We start from the raw sequence: 18,412 nt of genomic DNA on the forward strand, positions 1-18,412 counted from the left end.
GGAGTGGCTTAGGGACAAATCTGTTAATGTCCCAGAGTGGCCCAGCCTGAGCCCTGACTTGAACCCTATCAAACATCTCTGGAGAGACCTGAAAATGGCTGTCCACCGACGGTCTCCATCCTACCTGACTGAGTTTGAGAGGATTTGCAGAAGAATGGCAGAAAATTGCCCAATCCAGGTGTGCAAAGCTTGTTGTGTCATACCCAAAAAGACTTGAGGCTGTAATTGCTGCCAAAGGTGCTTCAACTATGTACTGAGTAAACGGTCTGAATGCTTTTGTCAATGTGATATTTCAGTTTTGTCTTTAATAAATTTACAAAATTTCTACAATTATGTTTTCATGTTGTCATTATGGCTTGCTGGTGAATGAGAGAGAAAAAATCAATTTATATATACAGTACAGGCCAAAAGTTTGGACACATCTTCTCATTCAATGCGTTTTCTTTATTTTCATGACTATTTACATTGTAGATTCTAACTGAAGGAATCAAAACTATGAATGAACACATGTGGAGTTATGTACTTAACAAAAAAAGGTGAAATAACTGAAAACATGTTTTATATTCTAGTTTCTTCAAAATAGCCACCCTTTGCTGTGATTACTGCTTTGCACACTCTTGGCATTCTCTGGATGAGCTTCAAGAGGTAGTCACCTGAAATGGTTTTCCAACAGTCTTGAAGGAGTTCCGAGAGGTGTTTAGCACTTGTTGGCCCCTTTGCCTTCACTCTGCGGTCCAGCTCACCCCAAACCATCTCGATTGGGTTCAGGTCCGGTGACTGTGGAGGCCAGGTCATCTGCCGCAGCACTCCATCACTCTCCTTCTTGGTCAAATAGCCCTTACACAGCCTGGAGGTGTGTTTGGGCTCATTGTCCTGTTGAAAATGATGGTCCAACTAAACACAAACCAGATGGGATGGCATGTCGCTGCAGGATGCTGTGGTAGCCATGCTGGTTCAGTGTGCCTTTAATTTTGAATAAATCCCCAACAGTGTCACCAGCAAAACACCCCCACACCATCACAGCTCCTCCTCCATGCTTCACAGTGGGAACCAGGCATGTGGAATCCATCCATTCACCTTTTCTGCGCCTCACAAAGACACAGTGGTTGGAACCAAAGATCTCAAATTTGGACTCATCAGACCAAAGCACAGATTTCCACGGGTCTAATGTCCATTCCTTGTATTTCTTGGCCCAAACAAATCTCTTCTGCTTGTTGCCTCTCCTTAGCAGTGGTTTCCTAGCAGCTATTTGACCATGAAGGCCTGATTGGCGCAGTCTCCTCTTAACAGTTGTTCTAGAGATGGGTCTGCTGCTAGAACTCTGCATGGCATTTATCTGGTCTCTGATCTGAGCTGCTGTAAACTTGCGATTTCTGAGGCTGGTGACTCATATGAACTTGTCCTCAGAAGCAGAGGTGACTCTTGGTCTTCCTTTCCTAGGTCGGTCCTCATGTGTGCCAGTTTCGTTGTAGCGCTTGATGGTTTTTGCGACTCCGCTTGGGGACACATTTAAAGTTTTTGCAATTTTCCGCACTGACTGACCTTCATTTCTTAAAGTAATGATGGCCACTGGTTTTTCTTTAGTTAGCTGATTGGTTCTTGCCATAATATGAATTTTAACAGTTGTCCAATAGGGCTGTCGGCTGTGTAGTAACCTGACTTCTGCACAACACAACTGATGGTCCCAACCCCATTGATAAAGCAAGAAATTCCACTAATTAACCCTGATAAGGCACACCTGTGAAGTGAAAACCATTTCAGGTGAGTACCTCTTGAAGCTCATCGAGAGAATGCCAAGAGTGTGCAAAGCAGTAATCAGAGCAAAGGGTGGCTATTTTGAAGAAACTAAAATATAAAACATGTTTTCAGTTATTTCACCTTTTTTTGTTAAGTACATAACTCCACATGTGTTCATTCATAGTTTTGATTCCTTCAGTGGGAATCTACAATGTAAATAGTCATGAAAATAAAGAAAACGCATTGAATGAGAAGGTGTGTCCAAACCTTTGGCCTGTACTGTATGTGTGTGTGTGTGTATACACACACACACACACACACACACACACACACACACACACACACACACACACACACACACACATAATCACATAATCTTTTTTTTTTTTTTTTTTAGCCACATCACCCAGCCCTAATCTAGTGTTTCCATGCCTTGCTTAGAGACACTTAAGCAGAGATGTGGCTGTTGATGTACATGTGAAGTGTTGTGTGTGTGACCTCCTTTTGGTTACTGGATGCCCGCTCTACAACCACTGAGTCACTCTCCATTTATTTTACTGTCATGCACTGGGCAAAACTTAACCTCTGTATCACCCACTGAACATAATTTGAAGGTAATGTAGAAGCCACTCGCAAAAAGGCCAATCAGTGACTTAAACTATGCTATTTTAATATTGAAGGCCCAAAAATGAAAATGTTCTGTTGGTCTTTTATTGAATCAGTTCTTTTTACATGATTTGCTGGTTTGGCAACCTCTGTTAGGAATAGAATAGAAACAAATTGAGGACTATTATTAAAGTAAGTTGCAAGATTATTGGTGTCAATCTCAGTGACTTCTTACCTTAATTAGGTAGGAGCCATCTGCTAGACACATTCTTAAAACATCTTTAAGTTAATACATCTTTAAATCAAAGATGGTCAGCTGCTTCAGTCTGGGTGCAAATATGCACTCCCTAAGGGTGATACTAACAGGTTGATTCACTCTTTAATTCCAGTCAGTGTTGCTTTCATAAATATGGCCTGGTGAAGTGCTGGTATTGGAAACTGAATGACTTGTCATAATTTCTTACATACCTGAATATGGTATGTACACATTATGTGGGTTTTATTGTATTTGTAGTATTTATGATATGGTATTTCATGGCTACTGCTGTTTATTGTACAAGGCCAGACAATGGCTTTTTACTGCTGTTTTTTATTGCTGCTCTTGCTGCTTGTTACCATATTTTTCCCGTGTGTATTGTGTCTGATGTCATGGTTTAAATGACTACTAACAATAAATCAAATTGCCTGTTGGATATTATAAAACACATCCATATTTAAATGTGATTGCACTGGGTCTAGACTTTGAGACTAGTGTGTTCATATTCATTTTCTTTGTGTAGTAGCTGTAGAGGTGCTGAAGCTGGTATCTCCAATATGAGAGTACTTGGTCATCCATAGCATGGTGTCTGTTGCCCCCTGGTGGATTCATATCACCTTTGTCGTCACCCCTTTTCCATGCTGTGCTCCTCACAGCATGTCCTCCTCATTCCACTTATTCAGTCTGTTCCTGGTTCATTATGCTCACTTGCACTCTTGTCCTTACCTCTCTTCTCACCTTTTTTCTACTGTATGTCCTCTCCATTTCATTTTCTCCTACTATTCCTCTTCTGTCCTAATTTCTCTATGATTTCTTGTTCTTTCCTGTCTTCCCCAGGTCCCATATGACCTGCCTGATGCTAGCTGCCAGGGATGGCTACAGTAAGGTCATCAACCTGTTGGTGTCCCACAAGGTGGAGATCAATGCAAAGAATTCTGGTGGATACACGGTGTGTCATTATACTAACATTCTCACTGCTGCCGTTTCCATCAAATTAGCTTAAAATGTATTAGTATGACAATAAAATTTTAATGGCATCATATCTGATGCCATTAAACTGCCTGATGTGTAAGGCCCATATGCTTATCTCCTGATTCAGTATTATCATGATGCTTGTGTGATTAAAATTGTGATTCAATATTACGATTTATTGTAATTTTTGTTTTCATGAATTGTCCTGTTTTGTGGATGTACATTTTCATGATAGTGTGATTATCCTGAAGGTCACAATGGGTCATTTTATACAGTGACGTCAAGTTTTAAAAAAATGATCTCACTATAGTGAAATGGCTATGGGGGTTAACATCATACTTGAATCAAATTGGGCTCATTGAATCCACAAGAGTCTCAGATTTACAGTCAAACCCAATTTATGCATGCCACTATGACTTTCATTGTATTTTTATACAATGACAGTAAAGGTTATTCTATTTCTGATTCTGATTCTGATTCTGATTATGTGGCTTCAAAACTGTTTAGGCCCCGGTGTGCACAAATACACTATTTCAGAATAGGTGAAATTTAGCACATTTGTATGGCATGCAAAAAACTGCATGGTTTGTGCCCCACTGCATGGGATTAACATTAGATTGGCATGTCTGCAAAGGGGAGACCTGCAGGTGTCCATAGGACCCATTTTCATTCAGATATCGTGAGGATTCCTTAGGTTGTCTGGTTGCATATGATACCAGTATCTACTTAAAATTGATTCAGTAAAAAAAATTAATTAATTAAAAGATTGTTCAAAAAATGATTGTGATACTTAAGTGATTTTTTCCATACAACCCTTGTAGTTGTATAGGCATTAATTTATAGACTTAAATACTGGCAAGAGCATTTTTTCATATTTGCATGAAAGCGTAAAATAAATATGTTCTACTAGGCAGTTCTTTCAAGGCGTCATGTTTCTGGTGGATGTTCTTTTGACAGTCAGGAAGTCTGCTCATTTGATTCCATGGTGATGGAAACCCTATTTGCATTATATTTTGAATTCATGTTTCAGTTGGATTTAAATAGTTTCTCAATCTGTGTCCAAATATCTGCCCACTATGGTGTAGTATGAAAAAAAAAAACCCAGACTAGAGTTTTATTTCAACTCACAGGAATGGGTAAAGTTGTCTGAATACTTTGGTGAGATCTGATAAACCCTGGCCCTTATTATCAGAGTGAATTTGTTAGCACACAGCTTTGTTATGGCAGATACCTTCAGCACTTCTTAATGGGATTGCAGAGTCTCAAAAGTCTTGACCATATGTGGAATACTTTTGGATGGCATAATTAATATTGATTTAGATAACATTGTTAATTTGACTTGATAATTTGACTTTATGTTGGTTTACAGCAGTGGATGCTAAGGTTTTTTTTTCTGTTAGGCCTTGGCAATAGCAGTGCAGTATGGCAGAGAAGAAGCTGTCCTAAAGCTGCTGCAGCTGGGAGCTGACAAAACAATCAAAACCAATGATGGCAAGAGTCCTGCCAACCTGGCAAACTTGTTCAAACACCACCAGGTACGTTGAGTACTTACAAAGCATAATGGCATTTTTGCATTTTTACCACAATTCTGTCATCATCAAAAAGAACATTCAAGTCAGTCCCTCAGCTATGAAACAGTTTACTTCCTATACCTATATGCTAAAGTCCCTAGCACCCACATGGCTGGTATCAGCTATATTAGCTGAGTACACCTCCACTCAGGTTGATGTTGAGCAGAGCTATGCATGGTCCAAGATGAGGTCAGCTTTGAACAAGGTATACACAGTATCTAATGATCTAATTGCATCATTATTTCATGATAACAAAGAGGTAAGTTGACCTACTTAAACAGGTGACACAAAACTGATAGGAGAACCAGTGCAATGTCAGTTTAGCATGGTTTGTACATATCCAGATGATTCTGAGTAGAGGTGGGTGCACTCCATCTGGATGTGCGGCTCTACCGCTTATGGTGTAGCAACAAGGGCAGAGGAAACTGCTCAAATTGAATGTAGGCGACATTTATTCCATGTGAATCCCGATGAGCTGACTTATCACATCCAGTATAAATGTGACTGACAAGAAGTATTTGTATTTGTTTGCCAATACACATGTGTTATTTGTCTCTTTTGCCATCAGTTCAGGTCAGCACAACTGGCATGTGCCTGCCAGGTTTTTGAGCACACCCAGTCTAATCAACCAGTATAACTGAAAACACCTGTATGGGTGCCCAGGGACTTATTTCACAGTGTTTCATTTGTGAAAACAAAGTCTTAAGATCATGTGGAATTTTTATCCAGCAGTGACTAGTTAATGCAGGGAAGTCAATTTATTTGAAACAGGAGAGACAAATTTGAATGAATAAAATGAGACTTTGCTGACTAAAATGAAACATTCATTTGACATGAAGCAATTTTGGGGGAAATGCTCATGTGAATGGTAATTCCATTTGAAAAGGGGGAGAGGATTAGTCTCATGAGAATGGGGCTTAGGATTTCCCACTGTGTATCTCTCTGGAGCCTTTACATTGATGGTGTTGGGGAGGTGGGGGGACACGAACAAATGAGATCACAAGTGGATGAGGTACATATACCTACCTACCTACCTACCAGAGAGGCAGTTAGATGAGTGGTAAGCAGAATATTCTGGTTTGTTGTCTGAATGATGGACACTGACAGGCAGATGAGCTGATAGGTCGCCATAGAAGGTAACCTAGAAGGGACTGCCTTAAAAGGAACAGAAAAGTATGAAAGTGAGTGAGCTTGTTACAACAATGCAAGTAGTCTCTCTGAATGGACTTATGTTAAACTTCAGTACTGTATAAAAAATTACTTAACTCGATAAACTAGGAATCTTACTGAATTGTAGTGAAATTTCACGTGTCACAGTTTTCCTCCATTTTCAAAAGGAACAGCATGTCAACACGACAAATGTTAGATTTTTATAGGATCTGTGCTCTGTCTTATTATTTTCAATACATGCTGTGTCTCCTGACCTTAATCTCTTTGACACCTGTACACTGATGGTCTGACAGTAAATATTTTCCTAATCATTTATGGTAGTCTTGTATCACACAGTGTCCTAAAACCTGTGTCTACAGATAGCCAGGATTCTGGCCTTTACATCTCAGGGCTACACAACACAAAGCTCCAGCTCCAACGAGGAGACCCTCCTCAAGTTCTTCAAAACTGAAACTCAGTCTCCAGTATCCAATGAGAGGTGAGATGAATTGAGATTCTCCATCAGTTCTTTCAGAGCCTGGGCAGGTTTTTGGCAGCAGTAGATTTAAGTCTAACTCCAAGTTGTGTTTGTCAGCCCCTGTTGATTATTCTATGAACTCGTGCCTGTGGAGCAGGTGTTGTTGAGCCATTGTTCTGCCAGACATAAACAACAATAAACCTCTACCATGAATGTTTAATCCATCCAGTGATGACAGGATAATTATCATCAGCCAGCATATTGCGTCCCTGCGCATCTGGTACCAGGAATTACAGCCTGTAAACATTTTAGTTGTCTTTGTGTCCTGTCAACTACAAAGTCAATAAATCCCAAGTTCAATATTTCACATGGAACATTTTTTGGATGCCGTGAGTCAACAGTCAAACTGAAACTCCACGTAAGCTATGGTTGCTCTGATGTCTCTGAACTCAGTGACACTTCAGTTGAACTCAGTTGATCCCTAAAGTCATCTTTCCCCTTGCACTCGGCCACATGGGATCAGAGATCAGGGTCACTGAGCTACAGAAAAGGGATTCAGTGTATTGCTCAGGACACTTTGGTATGGCAGATGCTTGCTGTCATGAGGGGTTGAATCCAGATGTCGGAATTGATGAATGGTCAGCCTACTTACTACACCAGCCTCTCTGCATACTCTGTTGCGCTGTTTGGTTTCATGGACTCTGTCCCACAACACTCAGACCTTACTGTATGTATTTCAGCTGCAAAACAGTTGTAAACCCCCCCCTAATAAACTGTAGGGGAAACACTGGGGTCTGTATATGTACACTTATGAGTGTGATATGCTAGTTATTAATGTCTACCCAGGCCGTGTACTTTTACAGTACTCAGCAAAAAATGGTTCTGATTCATTTAGTATGTGGGCTTTGCATCGACTAAAGAGAAATGATTTAAATACAATAGATCATATAATACCAGACACTGTGTACTGCAACTGCTTGTCTGCTGCTGAAAATTCATAAAATCATTTCAGTACGCATTCATATGATATTTTATTGCAATTAACGTAGATCCTTTTCCATAAGTTTATACTAATACAGTAAAAAAAGGCCACATTATTTGCCTGTCAAAGTGTTAGTGTGAACTCTTTTCCCTCCTCAGAACAGCCAAACTGGGTGACACTGAGCTTTTCCTGCATGGCCTTGATCTTGGCCACCTCACTGACATCATCACTGTGAGTAGAGATTACACACAGGGATGACACTTTATGTTTATGATACATAACTACTGATCATTTGTAATATGACATTACCGTTCTCCTTCCTCACTGATACCAAGATAGTGAGCAGAGATGACATGCTGCTGTGCAATGTGTGCTACATTATTATATCTATGGGTGAGATAAAGTAACCCCAAATGTGCTGTGTTGTGCACAGCTGCATTATTGACAGAATGACACGTACATGCATGGGAACATGTCATGAGAGGCGTAGTTTACATATTTTACCTGGTGCCTCATAATGGGTTTAGCATGGTGGCCTGGATAGGCTTGAATTAAACAGAGGGTTAGCTGAAGTTTTAGAACCTGTCTGATTTATTGAAGATTGGGTTTGATGGGTGCAGATAGATTGTTTTCACCATACGGAAAATCCTCATGCAGGTGCATCTGTTTCAGGTGGTGGGGTCAGGAGTAATAGCAGAAGTTTTGATTCGGTAAATGCTGAGTGATGTGTTTTCTCTTTGACTCCTGCTTTCCACATATACACACATTCACATACAGGAAAATGACATCACCTGGAGCTACCTGTTGACCATGAAGAAGGATGACCTGGAGAAGGTAGAGGATGAGGTTGCATCTGTCTTTCTGTCAGCGTTCTTTCTCGCTGCCAGCCTTTAAGGTGACCCAGAAAGAGTTGAGGGTAGTCTCTGATGTCATAGCACCTTAAGGCGACAAGTTAAACAGAAATGATGCTGTTTTGCTGCCTAGATTGAATATGCATAGAACTATCCTAAGTAAATGGAATAGATTTATGGATACAGCACTCAGGAATAAGTGGCAAAATGGATAGCTTTAGAACGCTCTCTAAAATTGGTAATAGGGAGTATAGATATATCACTAGACCACACATCTGCTACAATAGGTAAATCAATGTGAATGGAGTGTCAAATGTGTGTTTAATTTATTCAGCCTTGATTTAAAGCTAGTGTGCAATTCTCACATGTTGGTGGGCTTGAGTGGAAGCGAGAATTGAGCACCTCACACCCTGATATTATGTAACGTGACATCAGTTTCAGGGTGAACCTACAAGATCTGAGTGAAACAGGAGGGGCTGCCTTGCTGTGCTGACGCCCCCCCACTCTCATTTAGATGGATAAGACAAGTGTATTTTAACATGAAAATTTGGCTTAATGTTGCTTTAATCAGGCTGGTGAAATGAATAGAAATATTATTACAATAATAATGATAATAATTTGTGAAGAACAGCAGGTTTGGATCAGAGAAAAGATGTAACTTGCTCTTTCCTGTAAGATTGGTATCACAGCTCCAGAGGACCAGCAGAAGCTGCTGAGCGCACTGCAGCAGATGCACATGGACAGTGTTGACCTGGATACCCTCAGCCAGCTGGAAGACATTGACAGCGGGTACTGTACCACACTTCAGCCCAGGCCTGGGGCAAATACCATCTGTCTGTTTTCCAGAACAGGGTCCCAAACTAGAATCCAGGGACCTCCAGGAATCTGTCGGACAGGTCTAGGGACAATAACAGGACAAGAACAATTCTAGGAACACTGTAATTTCACTGTTACTTCATTGATCAGAGAGGTGGAATCTGGAGCTATGAACTTCTATTCTGATCAGAGATTTTGCTCTCTGTAGTGTTTCTTCCCCACCTGTCATAAAGACAGAACACAAAAATCTTGGATGGTGATATCCAGAACAAAAACTTCACTAAATGTAGTCTGTATTGATGTGGGAGTCCTTGGCATGAAAATGTTTAGGACTCCTTGTACGACTGTATTTGAAAATATTTATTGGTGTTTTAATCTACTTGGTGTGTCTATTGGGCTGCCAATCATAAAGAGTTTTACCAGGTTGATTTCAGCAACACCATGCTTAAAGCCAGAAACAGAATTAAGTGTAGTAGCAAAGATCTCAACACTTGTCAGCCACACACCTGAACCTTCCTTCTCATACACACACACACACACACACACAGACACACACACAGCCCTCCTTACTTCATCTCTCATATCGCTTCATCTATCCTCCTCCACTGGAAGTCATCCATCAGCCCTGTAAGCATCCCACTATCCCCTTCTCCTCCCGCTCCCCACATCTCCATAGCTGGGCCCTGCGCCGGGCCCTAATGGTTTAAGCGGAGCTGTAATGATTTGTAAGGTGAGAGGCGATAGGAGATTGCAATGAGCGATGGAGGGCCAACGGCAAGGGCCAAACAGAGCTGTCGCGCCACACCCCATCACTTCATGAATCCTCAGCAGGATTGGGCCCACTGGCTACATTGGCCTGAGCCTACCGGATGAGAGATGCTCCAACGGAGAGGGAATAATTAGACAGAGAGATGGCAGACTGCATCTGGGTCAGTCCTCCTTAACGGCTCCTTCAGGGTCCTTATGCCATGTTGAAAAATTGGAGATCAGTAAAAAATGAGTTTAATGAAACATTTTCCTGACATTCAAATCATTTTTAGTTTTTGAAAAGTTGGGGGCCCCCCAGGGAAAAACCACTAAAAATGAAAGCCTGTTGTAGTTGTAGTTTAGTATAAAGTACAAAGAATGTATGGGAGGGTGGGGAAAGCGGTAAGAAAAATATTCACTAATTTAACAGCATGTTGACCGATAAAATGTGGTCTTACAAATCCAGCAGTAAAGTGTCAGTTTTTACTATAAAATTCACACAACTTTTGTGTGAGTTTTGCTGTTATTTGTCAGAGAGAGGGCTGGATTACAGTGGGAAATTTCCATAAGACAAAAGCCAGTAAATTTTTGTTTGTGGTCTGTAATTTGTTGTTTGGCCAGTAACCAACCATCAATTCTGGATGTTCAGCTACACAATCTGGTGTTTACTCCAGCATTATGAAGAAGATATGAATGGGCTTTTTGAAAAATGTCTAATAAGGGTTGTGTTGGGCAGATATCCATGAGATGTACTACGTTTTGTTCCAGGATCTAAAATAAGTGCACCACCATCACTTTTGTTAATTTAGTTGCTTTTAATATACATTTTTGCTACTACAATACCAATCTTTGGGTAGAGTTTTACACTTATTTTTCATTGGCAGAGCTTAGTCTCCAGACTGTTCTGTGTTTAAATTGTGACATTCATTGCATTGTATTGAACAGATAATTTAGTTATTGTTCATATACACTTAGCTCAAACTGCCAGAAAGCTAGTTGAAAATGGTTATCTCTTGCAAATCTTATTCATATTTTTGATTGGAATTTTGGACTGCACACTGAATAGTATAAATGGTAACTGTAAAGCCTACAAAATTACATCAGACCTCAGTTATTTATTTATAGAATTGTGCTTGTGCTGGTCAGTTTTGTCATCAGTTTGCCATTGTGGCCTGTAAACAAAATAGATAGGTTTGCAGTTCAATGCTCAGCCGCCACCCCAAAAGGACAGAAGAGAAGTGGTCTTCTGACTGAAATTTTACTGGTCTAGGAGGAAATGGTTAGTGAAAGTGAATATGTATCACCCTTCCTTCAACAGCTACTACTGCGGTGTTCTTCAGCTAGTCACTGAACTCCCAACTGGTCTGCTGGAGCTGCTCAGTGGCCAACAACAGGAGATATTATTTTGTCAAACTCTATGAGTGCAAAGCAGGGTGTTGCTGGAAAAGAACATGCATGCCTTGTCAACTTTCCTTGGATAAATAAAGTAAAAAAAAAAAAAAAAAAAAAAAAGAGTAGTGTAACCCGTTTGCATTCTCCATCAACATTCCCACTTGACATTCTCTCCTGTCCATCCACAATCCCCTCAGTGATCTCTCCACCACTAAGTACCCCGCCGGGGGCCCATCATCACTCTCTGCTTCCTAGATAAACTAACAGCAAGGAGAAGGGAGGCGAGGGCGAAGCGCAGGCTGACTGACACTGTTTACTCGTCCCTCTGACAGAGTGTGAGGAGGGCTGGTCCGGCTGGCTGCCCAGTCCCTTCACTAAGGGAAATGTACCATTAAGATAAGAGCTATCAATGTTGCACAGGACCAGGGGAAGGAAAGAAGGGGAAAGAGAGGATGGTGCATATAAATAACTAATCTTTTGAGGTTGATGTATTTAGAGAGGGAGGACAGTGTGGGTCAGTGTGGGGAGGATGAGAAGGCATGGGCACCTGCTTGGTTTTCTGTGGAGTTGGGTGAGATGCTTGGAGATTGCTAACACAACATTTGAAACTATCAATCTGTCTGCCCTTTTGTTTTCTGGGCATCTTTAACAAGCCCTGCCTTGTCTTGTTGATGTGGACAGCTTCCTAGAGTTCAGCTTCTTAAGAAGGTATAAGAGACTATCGCTTTGGAGGTTTCCTTTGCGTTCATTTGTATGCTAAATGCAGCTCATGAATGAATGGTGCATCCTGTTGACCTCTTTCTTTGTACAAGTTGATTTGACACAGACAAGTCAGATTCATTGTGAAATTTGAATGATGATATTTTAATCACAGATTTTAAAATTTGAAATCTATCTATCTATCTATCTATCGAGAGAGAGAGAGAGAGAGAGAGATATGCCAAAATACACATGAAAACCTAGTGTGTATGCAAATAGAATTGCAAATATAATGCACAAAATAATGATCTGTACACTTTCATTTTAGATTCAGAGTAAAATAGTGTTAACAGATATTGTCTTTGGCCACAAAACCATCCATAAGTGTATGTCTGTTGCAGGACTGAGGAGTTGTACAACTTCCTGATTAGTCTGAGGCAGCAGTCCTGCCACCTGACTGAGACGATCCGAGATGTCATCAGCCGTTTCCCCAGGCATTCCTCTAAGGTACTTGTTTGTAGTTGTGGTTGTTGCACTTGTTTAATTAAGGGCTCTCAGTTTGACATTGACACACTGGCTGGGCGGGCTCTGCAATATCTTTGAAACAGTCTCTCCAGGCTGCCAACCTGCTGGCTCTGGATCAGTGGTGACAACCAGCCAACAATCAAAACAAAACCCTCATGGCAAAGGTCACGGTTTAACCAGTAAGCTTTCACAGTTCAGTGCCAAATGGCATTAGAAGTCCATGAACATTTACATTACATCATCTCTTAACTTGTAAAGGTACATTTTTACACTAACAACACTTGATGTTGGTTTATTGGGACTCAACGTGTAAATGAGCTTTGATTTTTTTTTTTTTTTTTTTTTTTTTTTTTAGAATGGACTACCTACCAAGGAAAAAAAACAAATACATTAAGTAGTACACTAAAACTACATTGACTCACAGCTCATTATCAGTGAGAGAAGATACTGCTGCTACACTTTGTAGTCCATCTTTCATATTTGATGTATTTTGCTGTTGGCTATTTCTGCATTTGACCGCAACACTACACTCAGTCCTTGACAATGTCCCCTCCTGTCACTTGAAAGAGAAGGTGTGGGTATTGTTGACCCATTGAACTCAGATTTTCCCCTAAATTTGACCTTAAATACACTATATTTCCAAAAGTATCCACTCGTCTGCCTTCACACACATGAATGTGAGTGACATCCCATTCTTAAACCATAGGATTTAATATGATGTCGGCCCACCCTTTGCAGCTAGAACAGCTTCAACTCTTCTAGGAAGAGAGTACACACTGTTCTTGAGCTAATCTGAAGATCACATGAAGTTTGGAGGTCTGTAGCTGTTGACTCTGCAGGAAGTTGGCGACCTCTGCGCACTACGCGCCTCAGCATCCGCTTACCCTGCTCTGTGATTTTACCTACCACTTAGTGGCTGAGTTGCTGCTGTTCCCAATCGCTTCCACTTTGTTATAGTACTACTAACAGTCGATTGTGGAATATTTAGTAGCGAGGAAATTTCACGACTGGACTTCCTGGCATCCTATCACAGTACCATGCTGGAATTCACTGAGCTCCTGAGAGCGACCCATTCTTTCACAAATGTTTGTAGAAGTAGTCTGCATGCCTAGGTCCTTGATTTTATACACCTGTGGCCATGGAAGTGATTGGAACACCTGAATTCAATGATTTGGATAGCTGAGTGAATACTTTTGGCAATATAGTGTAGCTTCAAAATGTGCTGAGGATTTATTCCGACTTCCATATTGTATGTCATATACGTATTGTTATCTGCTGGTTGCAACGCATCATTGAATCTACATCACACTATTAGTGAAATATCATCATATCAAACAGAAAATATCTACATCTCATCTCTTAAACATACTTTGCTGTAATTCAGTATGACATATTTTGCATGTTTGGAAACCTTGATATTTCCGCTAGAATTTAAAATAAAGTTGGGTTTAAAGATCAACTCGGTAGCAGGAGCCCTGTGTGACCAGCATCAGTCTGGTGTCTGGTGGTCACTTCTCTGTCTGCCTCTCCTTGTAGCTCGTCTTCTCCCTGGACCCGAAGAAGGAGGCCCAAGCCCTCTGTAGCCAGCTGGTGGTTCAGACTGGAGACCTGCAGAAGGAGATCATCTGCCTCCACAATCTGCTGTGCCAGGTCAACACATACACACATTTACACATTACCCTGATGCACAGAAAAATCCTTGTGGTGGTCTGTCTACCAGCACAATGCACGAACTTATCCATTGTTTTAGCCTTTGTTCATTGCCTGTTCTTTTTTGGGTAACACACACACACACACACACACACACACACACACACACACACACACACACACACACACACACACACACACTGGAGTCAGGTCTCTTCTTTTACAAACTTTCTTCTCACTACTGAGGATAAGAAGCAGAGAACCTGGATATATTGTGTGTGTGCCTGTACTCAGTCTTCCTGTAGGTAGGTGTCGGTGCATATGTTTTGATGATCTTCAACAGGTGTGTGTGAGAGTATTTGTGTGTAAGTACCTGACATTTTTGTCTGTGTGTGCTTGTGTGCCTTATACAGATGTGTGTAATGCGCTTTGTGTGTATTCCAAATGGAGAGAGTCATTCCTGACAGGCCTGAATCCTCACAGCTCATAAGTCAGCACCGCTGTGACAGTGACCTGTCAGCACACAGACGATGAGATGTAAGGGGGTGGAGGGGGAGTAGAGGGGGTGAGGGGGCTGAAAGGTTGGGGAGAAGGGGCTGATGGGAACAGGCGGGGGTAGGGCGAGGTGAGAAGAGTAGGTGAGTTGGCGGGGTGAGGGAGTTTAGGTGGGGAGAGCAGGCTGATGGGGAGAGGTGGGGGTGTAACGGGTGAGGCAAAGAGGTGGCCTAGCGGTGGTTATTGTTGTATGTGTGTGTCGATGAGGCAAAATGTGTTGGGGGGTGGGGTGGTCGGGTGTACAGCCCCAGCTATGTCAGACAGGAATCTGACGACCAATGGAGCCCATTTGGACAAACTGGCTCCTGGCCCAGAGAGGAGGGTCCCCTTACAGACACAGACACTCAGAAAATATGACACAATGTACAAGAGGTTGTCTGAATACACATCCTGGATCCTGAAACACAAACACACTCAAAGGCAGGACTGACTGGAAGTGAAGTACAACCATTATTATTCTGGATAGTGAAAAGTACAACCAGTGAAATTGAATTGGGATGGTGCTCATCACTGCCATCTGGTGTTGAGATTGAAATCTCTGTCATGCCCAGTAAAGTGGTAGGTGCATTGCAGCAGTGTGCTTTTGTAGAATCATTAAGAAATCTGAGATCCACCTCTGGTAGTGTCAAGTAGAAGTAGAACAATTTTCCTTAGTCTTAGACACAGCTTACAATGGCCTGTAGATGGCATAAATAGAAGTACTCTAGCTAATTAGAGCAAAGATCCAACAGAAACGTCTGAGTGTTACCACAATCCAAATTTAAAAGCTATAAAGATCCACCTGATGTCCAGTTGAACAACAGGCCACTCACACAGCCCTTCTACGGTCCAGTCACCTCCCTTTAGTAGTGAAAGAAGAGCCCAGCAGTACCCATTGTGGTTTTGGAAAAGAAGCTCTATATCTTCTCCCAGCCCACCAGACCAGATTAATACAGGAGAGTTTAAATTTGGGCTGTGTTCTCACTGTTTTTAAATAGTATTTGTCGTTTGTTCTTCTCTGGATCTTCTCATGTACGTCATGGTACTTGAGTATCATGGTTTGTCATTTACTTTGTTGGCTTTATAACAAAATGTGTTGTGGCTTTAGTTTTTTGCTGATAGTAGCAGCGTCTTCCATTGTTGAGCAGTTGTTATTAGGTGGGGAGGAGGAGATTGGGAGTGTCTTCACATTCCAATGGGTGAAGAGTTTTTGTTCCAAAACAGAGCACAGACTGCAAAGACAATTCTGAAAGCTTGAAATCTCAGCACCCGGCAAAGTAATCAAAGATATCTATCAAGCACTGTATCAAACCCCCACAGATCAATTAGTCATCTTGTGCTTTGGGCATAAAAATGTTACTTTGCCTCAGGATTTGTTTAATTTGGCCGTGTGGCACCTGTTAGTTGTGGCTTTTTTCATTGCAAACATGTACTGGTTTGTAGTGAGTTAGCAGATTCAGTGTCTTGCTCAGGGACACTTAAATTGGATATTTGGCTGCATATATGATGGACACACTGGATATGGCTGGTTTGCAACTGCAATTTTGTGGTTAAAAGATAGCCTCTCTAACAACGAGGCCACCCTTAAAGTACATCAGTCACAAACCCTTCCTTTGAAGGATTTGAAGAAAGCAAGACACTGAACACACCTACTCACTCCATTTAAATCAGAATATAAAGTGTATTGCTGAAATGTTAAACATGCTGAAGTTGGATTTTGGAGGGAAGTTGACAGCGCATCTGTTTCAGAAGTGAAGTTTGCTTATTACCAATGAATTAAGATGACTGAGCACTGATGTTGCCTTCATACCCTGTGGAAACAACTCATTCACTGTAGAGGCATTTCTTTGTTGGTGATGTCAAATTTCAGGAAGTTCTTCAGATCCCAAGTAATATTTATTAGCTGAAATCTGAAGAGCACATTATGTTCCAACAGTAAATTTATATCTGTCATCTTTCCCATATAATGTTGTATTTTGCCCACTCACTTGAGAGCTCAAGCAAAATTCTTCTTCTGTGACTTGACCATGACCTGACCTGACTGTTCACACTACTGATGAATCCATGAGGATTTGGTGGAGGAAGTTCGGGTGACTCAGGTTGGCTAGTCACTATGGTGTGATGCAATGGCACCAGACATGCCCTCACCATGGGTACAAATGAGCTAGTCTCCGCTTGATTCAGCCTCCCACCCACCTGTAACTTAGCAGATATTTCCCACCCAGTCAAGCTTTAACTGGGACAGGCCAGGGACTGTGTGATCAGCAGTAAACTGGTGTAATCCAGAGTGGATTAAGTTAGCAGGGCCTATAACTCTCCACTTCCTACATGAGGTGACATCACGCATACCAAAGGGTGTGCATGTTCAAGATGTGTGATTTTTTTTTTTTTTTTTTTGTGGGTGTTAGTCTACACACACATTGTCTGCCTGTGTGTGCATATGTGGCTGTGTATTTGTCTAGAGAAATGCAATTGCGTAAACTGTGTATCCCATGTGAACCTCTCCTCTTCCTCCTCCTCCCTCAGATGGACGAGGCCGGAGATGGCTTTCAGCTTCCCCAGCCTCGTTCCCACAGCAACCAAAGGATGCGGCTCCTGACCACAGTTGCACTGAGCACACTCGGAGCCGGCCTCCTTTTCCTCCTCTGCAGAACTACCAGTGGCGGGGTTTAGCTGCAGATGCTCAGGAATATCTCCTAATCAGTGAGATAGTTGTGTAACCAAGTCAGTTAATGATTATAGTTTTTTGTTTAAAGATTATAGATGTAAGTGTCCAATTATATCAAATATAATTAAGATGTTTTGGACAAGATTTCAGCAAGAGAGGTCATACTAATTTCTGCTGCTGTGGTAAATGTTAGGTTTTGTTTCCCACCTTGTTCTGGTTTGTTTTTGAGTTTAATTCTTGTTTTTATTTACCTTCTAAAGGGCTTAAGGGCTTTAATGAAAATAAAAGTTTGAATCAGGAGCATTTTTCTGCATTTGAAAAAGGGTTTGAAGTCAGAATCTTTTTCTGTTTGAAGTGTCAGGGGATTTAAATCAGTTCTCTAGTCAGGCTAAATGTTGTCCAGGTGGCTAGGTAGTTAACAGTCATTTTACACAGCCACAATCAGCAGACTTCTTGTTGAACACAATCCAAAGTCAAATCATAATCCATAATCCACCATAACTTGACTAGTAATCACAAGGTAGACTGGAGAATCACAGTCTTGGTTATGTCATATCTTTATATTTGTCATGCGAAATTCCAATGATAGATTGAATGACTCACTAAGAGCATATTTGTCTGTATAAAACATATCTCTATAATGGGCTTGTAAAAAAAATTAATTAAATTGGATTTATATTATAAACCCATCACTACTGCTGTTGCAAAACCAAAGATGTGTGCAGTGGGCTGAGGAGAGCAATGTGAACCCTCTAAATCTCCTGGTTTTATGATTTTCT

The 18,412-nt window shown here is 41.2% G+C and overlaps 1 protein-coding gene across 2 annotated transcripts in view; it reads left to right on the top strand.

Moving 5' to 3' along the window:
• asz1 (ankyrin repeat, SAM and basic leucine zipper domain containing 1) overlaps positions 1 to 17,933 on the top strand; it is a 32,736-nt gene extending 14,803 nt beyond the window's left edge. For both annotated transcript variants that reach the window (XM_030053918.1, XM_030053919.1), the window contains exons 5-13: positions 3,437 to 3,548; positions 4,972 to 5,106; positions 6,672 to 6,790; positions 7,910 to 7,982; positions 8,529 to 8,585; positions 9,279 to 9,391; positions 12,658 to 12,763; positions 14,318 to 14,431; positions 17,492 to 17,933. In XM_030053918.1, the coding sequence (XP_029909778.1) occupies positions 3,437 to 3,548; positions 4,972 to 5,106; positions 6,672 to 6,790; positions 7,910 to 7,982; positions 8,529 to 8,585; positions 9,279 to 9,391; positions 12,658 to 12,763; positions 14,318 to 14,431; positions 17,492 to 17,638 (976 nt within the window). In that variant the 3' untranslated portion in view covers positions 17,639 to 17,933. The remainder of the gene's footprint in view (positions 1 to 3,436; positions 3,549 to 4,971; positions 5,107 to 6,671; positions 6,791 to 7,909; positions 7,983 to 8,528; positions 8,586 to 9,278; positions 9,392 to 12,657; positions 12,764 to 14,317; positions 14,432 to 17,491) is intronic.
• The last annotated feature ends 479 nt before the right edge of the window (positions 17,934 to 18,412 follow it).

This window comes from Myripristis murdjan, chromosome 6 (assembly GCF_902150065.1).
Source record: "Myripristis murdjan chromosome 6, fMyrMur1.1, whole genome shotgun sequence".
Taxonomy (NCBI): Eukaryota; Metazoa; Chordata; class Actinopteri; order Holocentriformes; family Holocentridae; genus Myripristis; species Myripristis murdjan.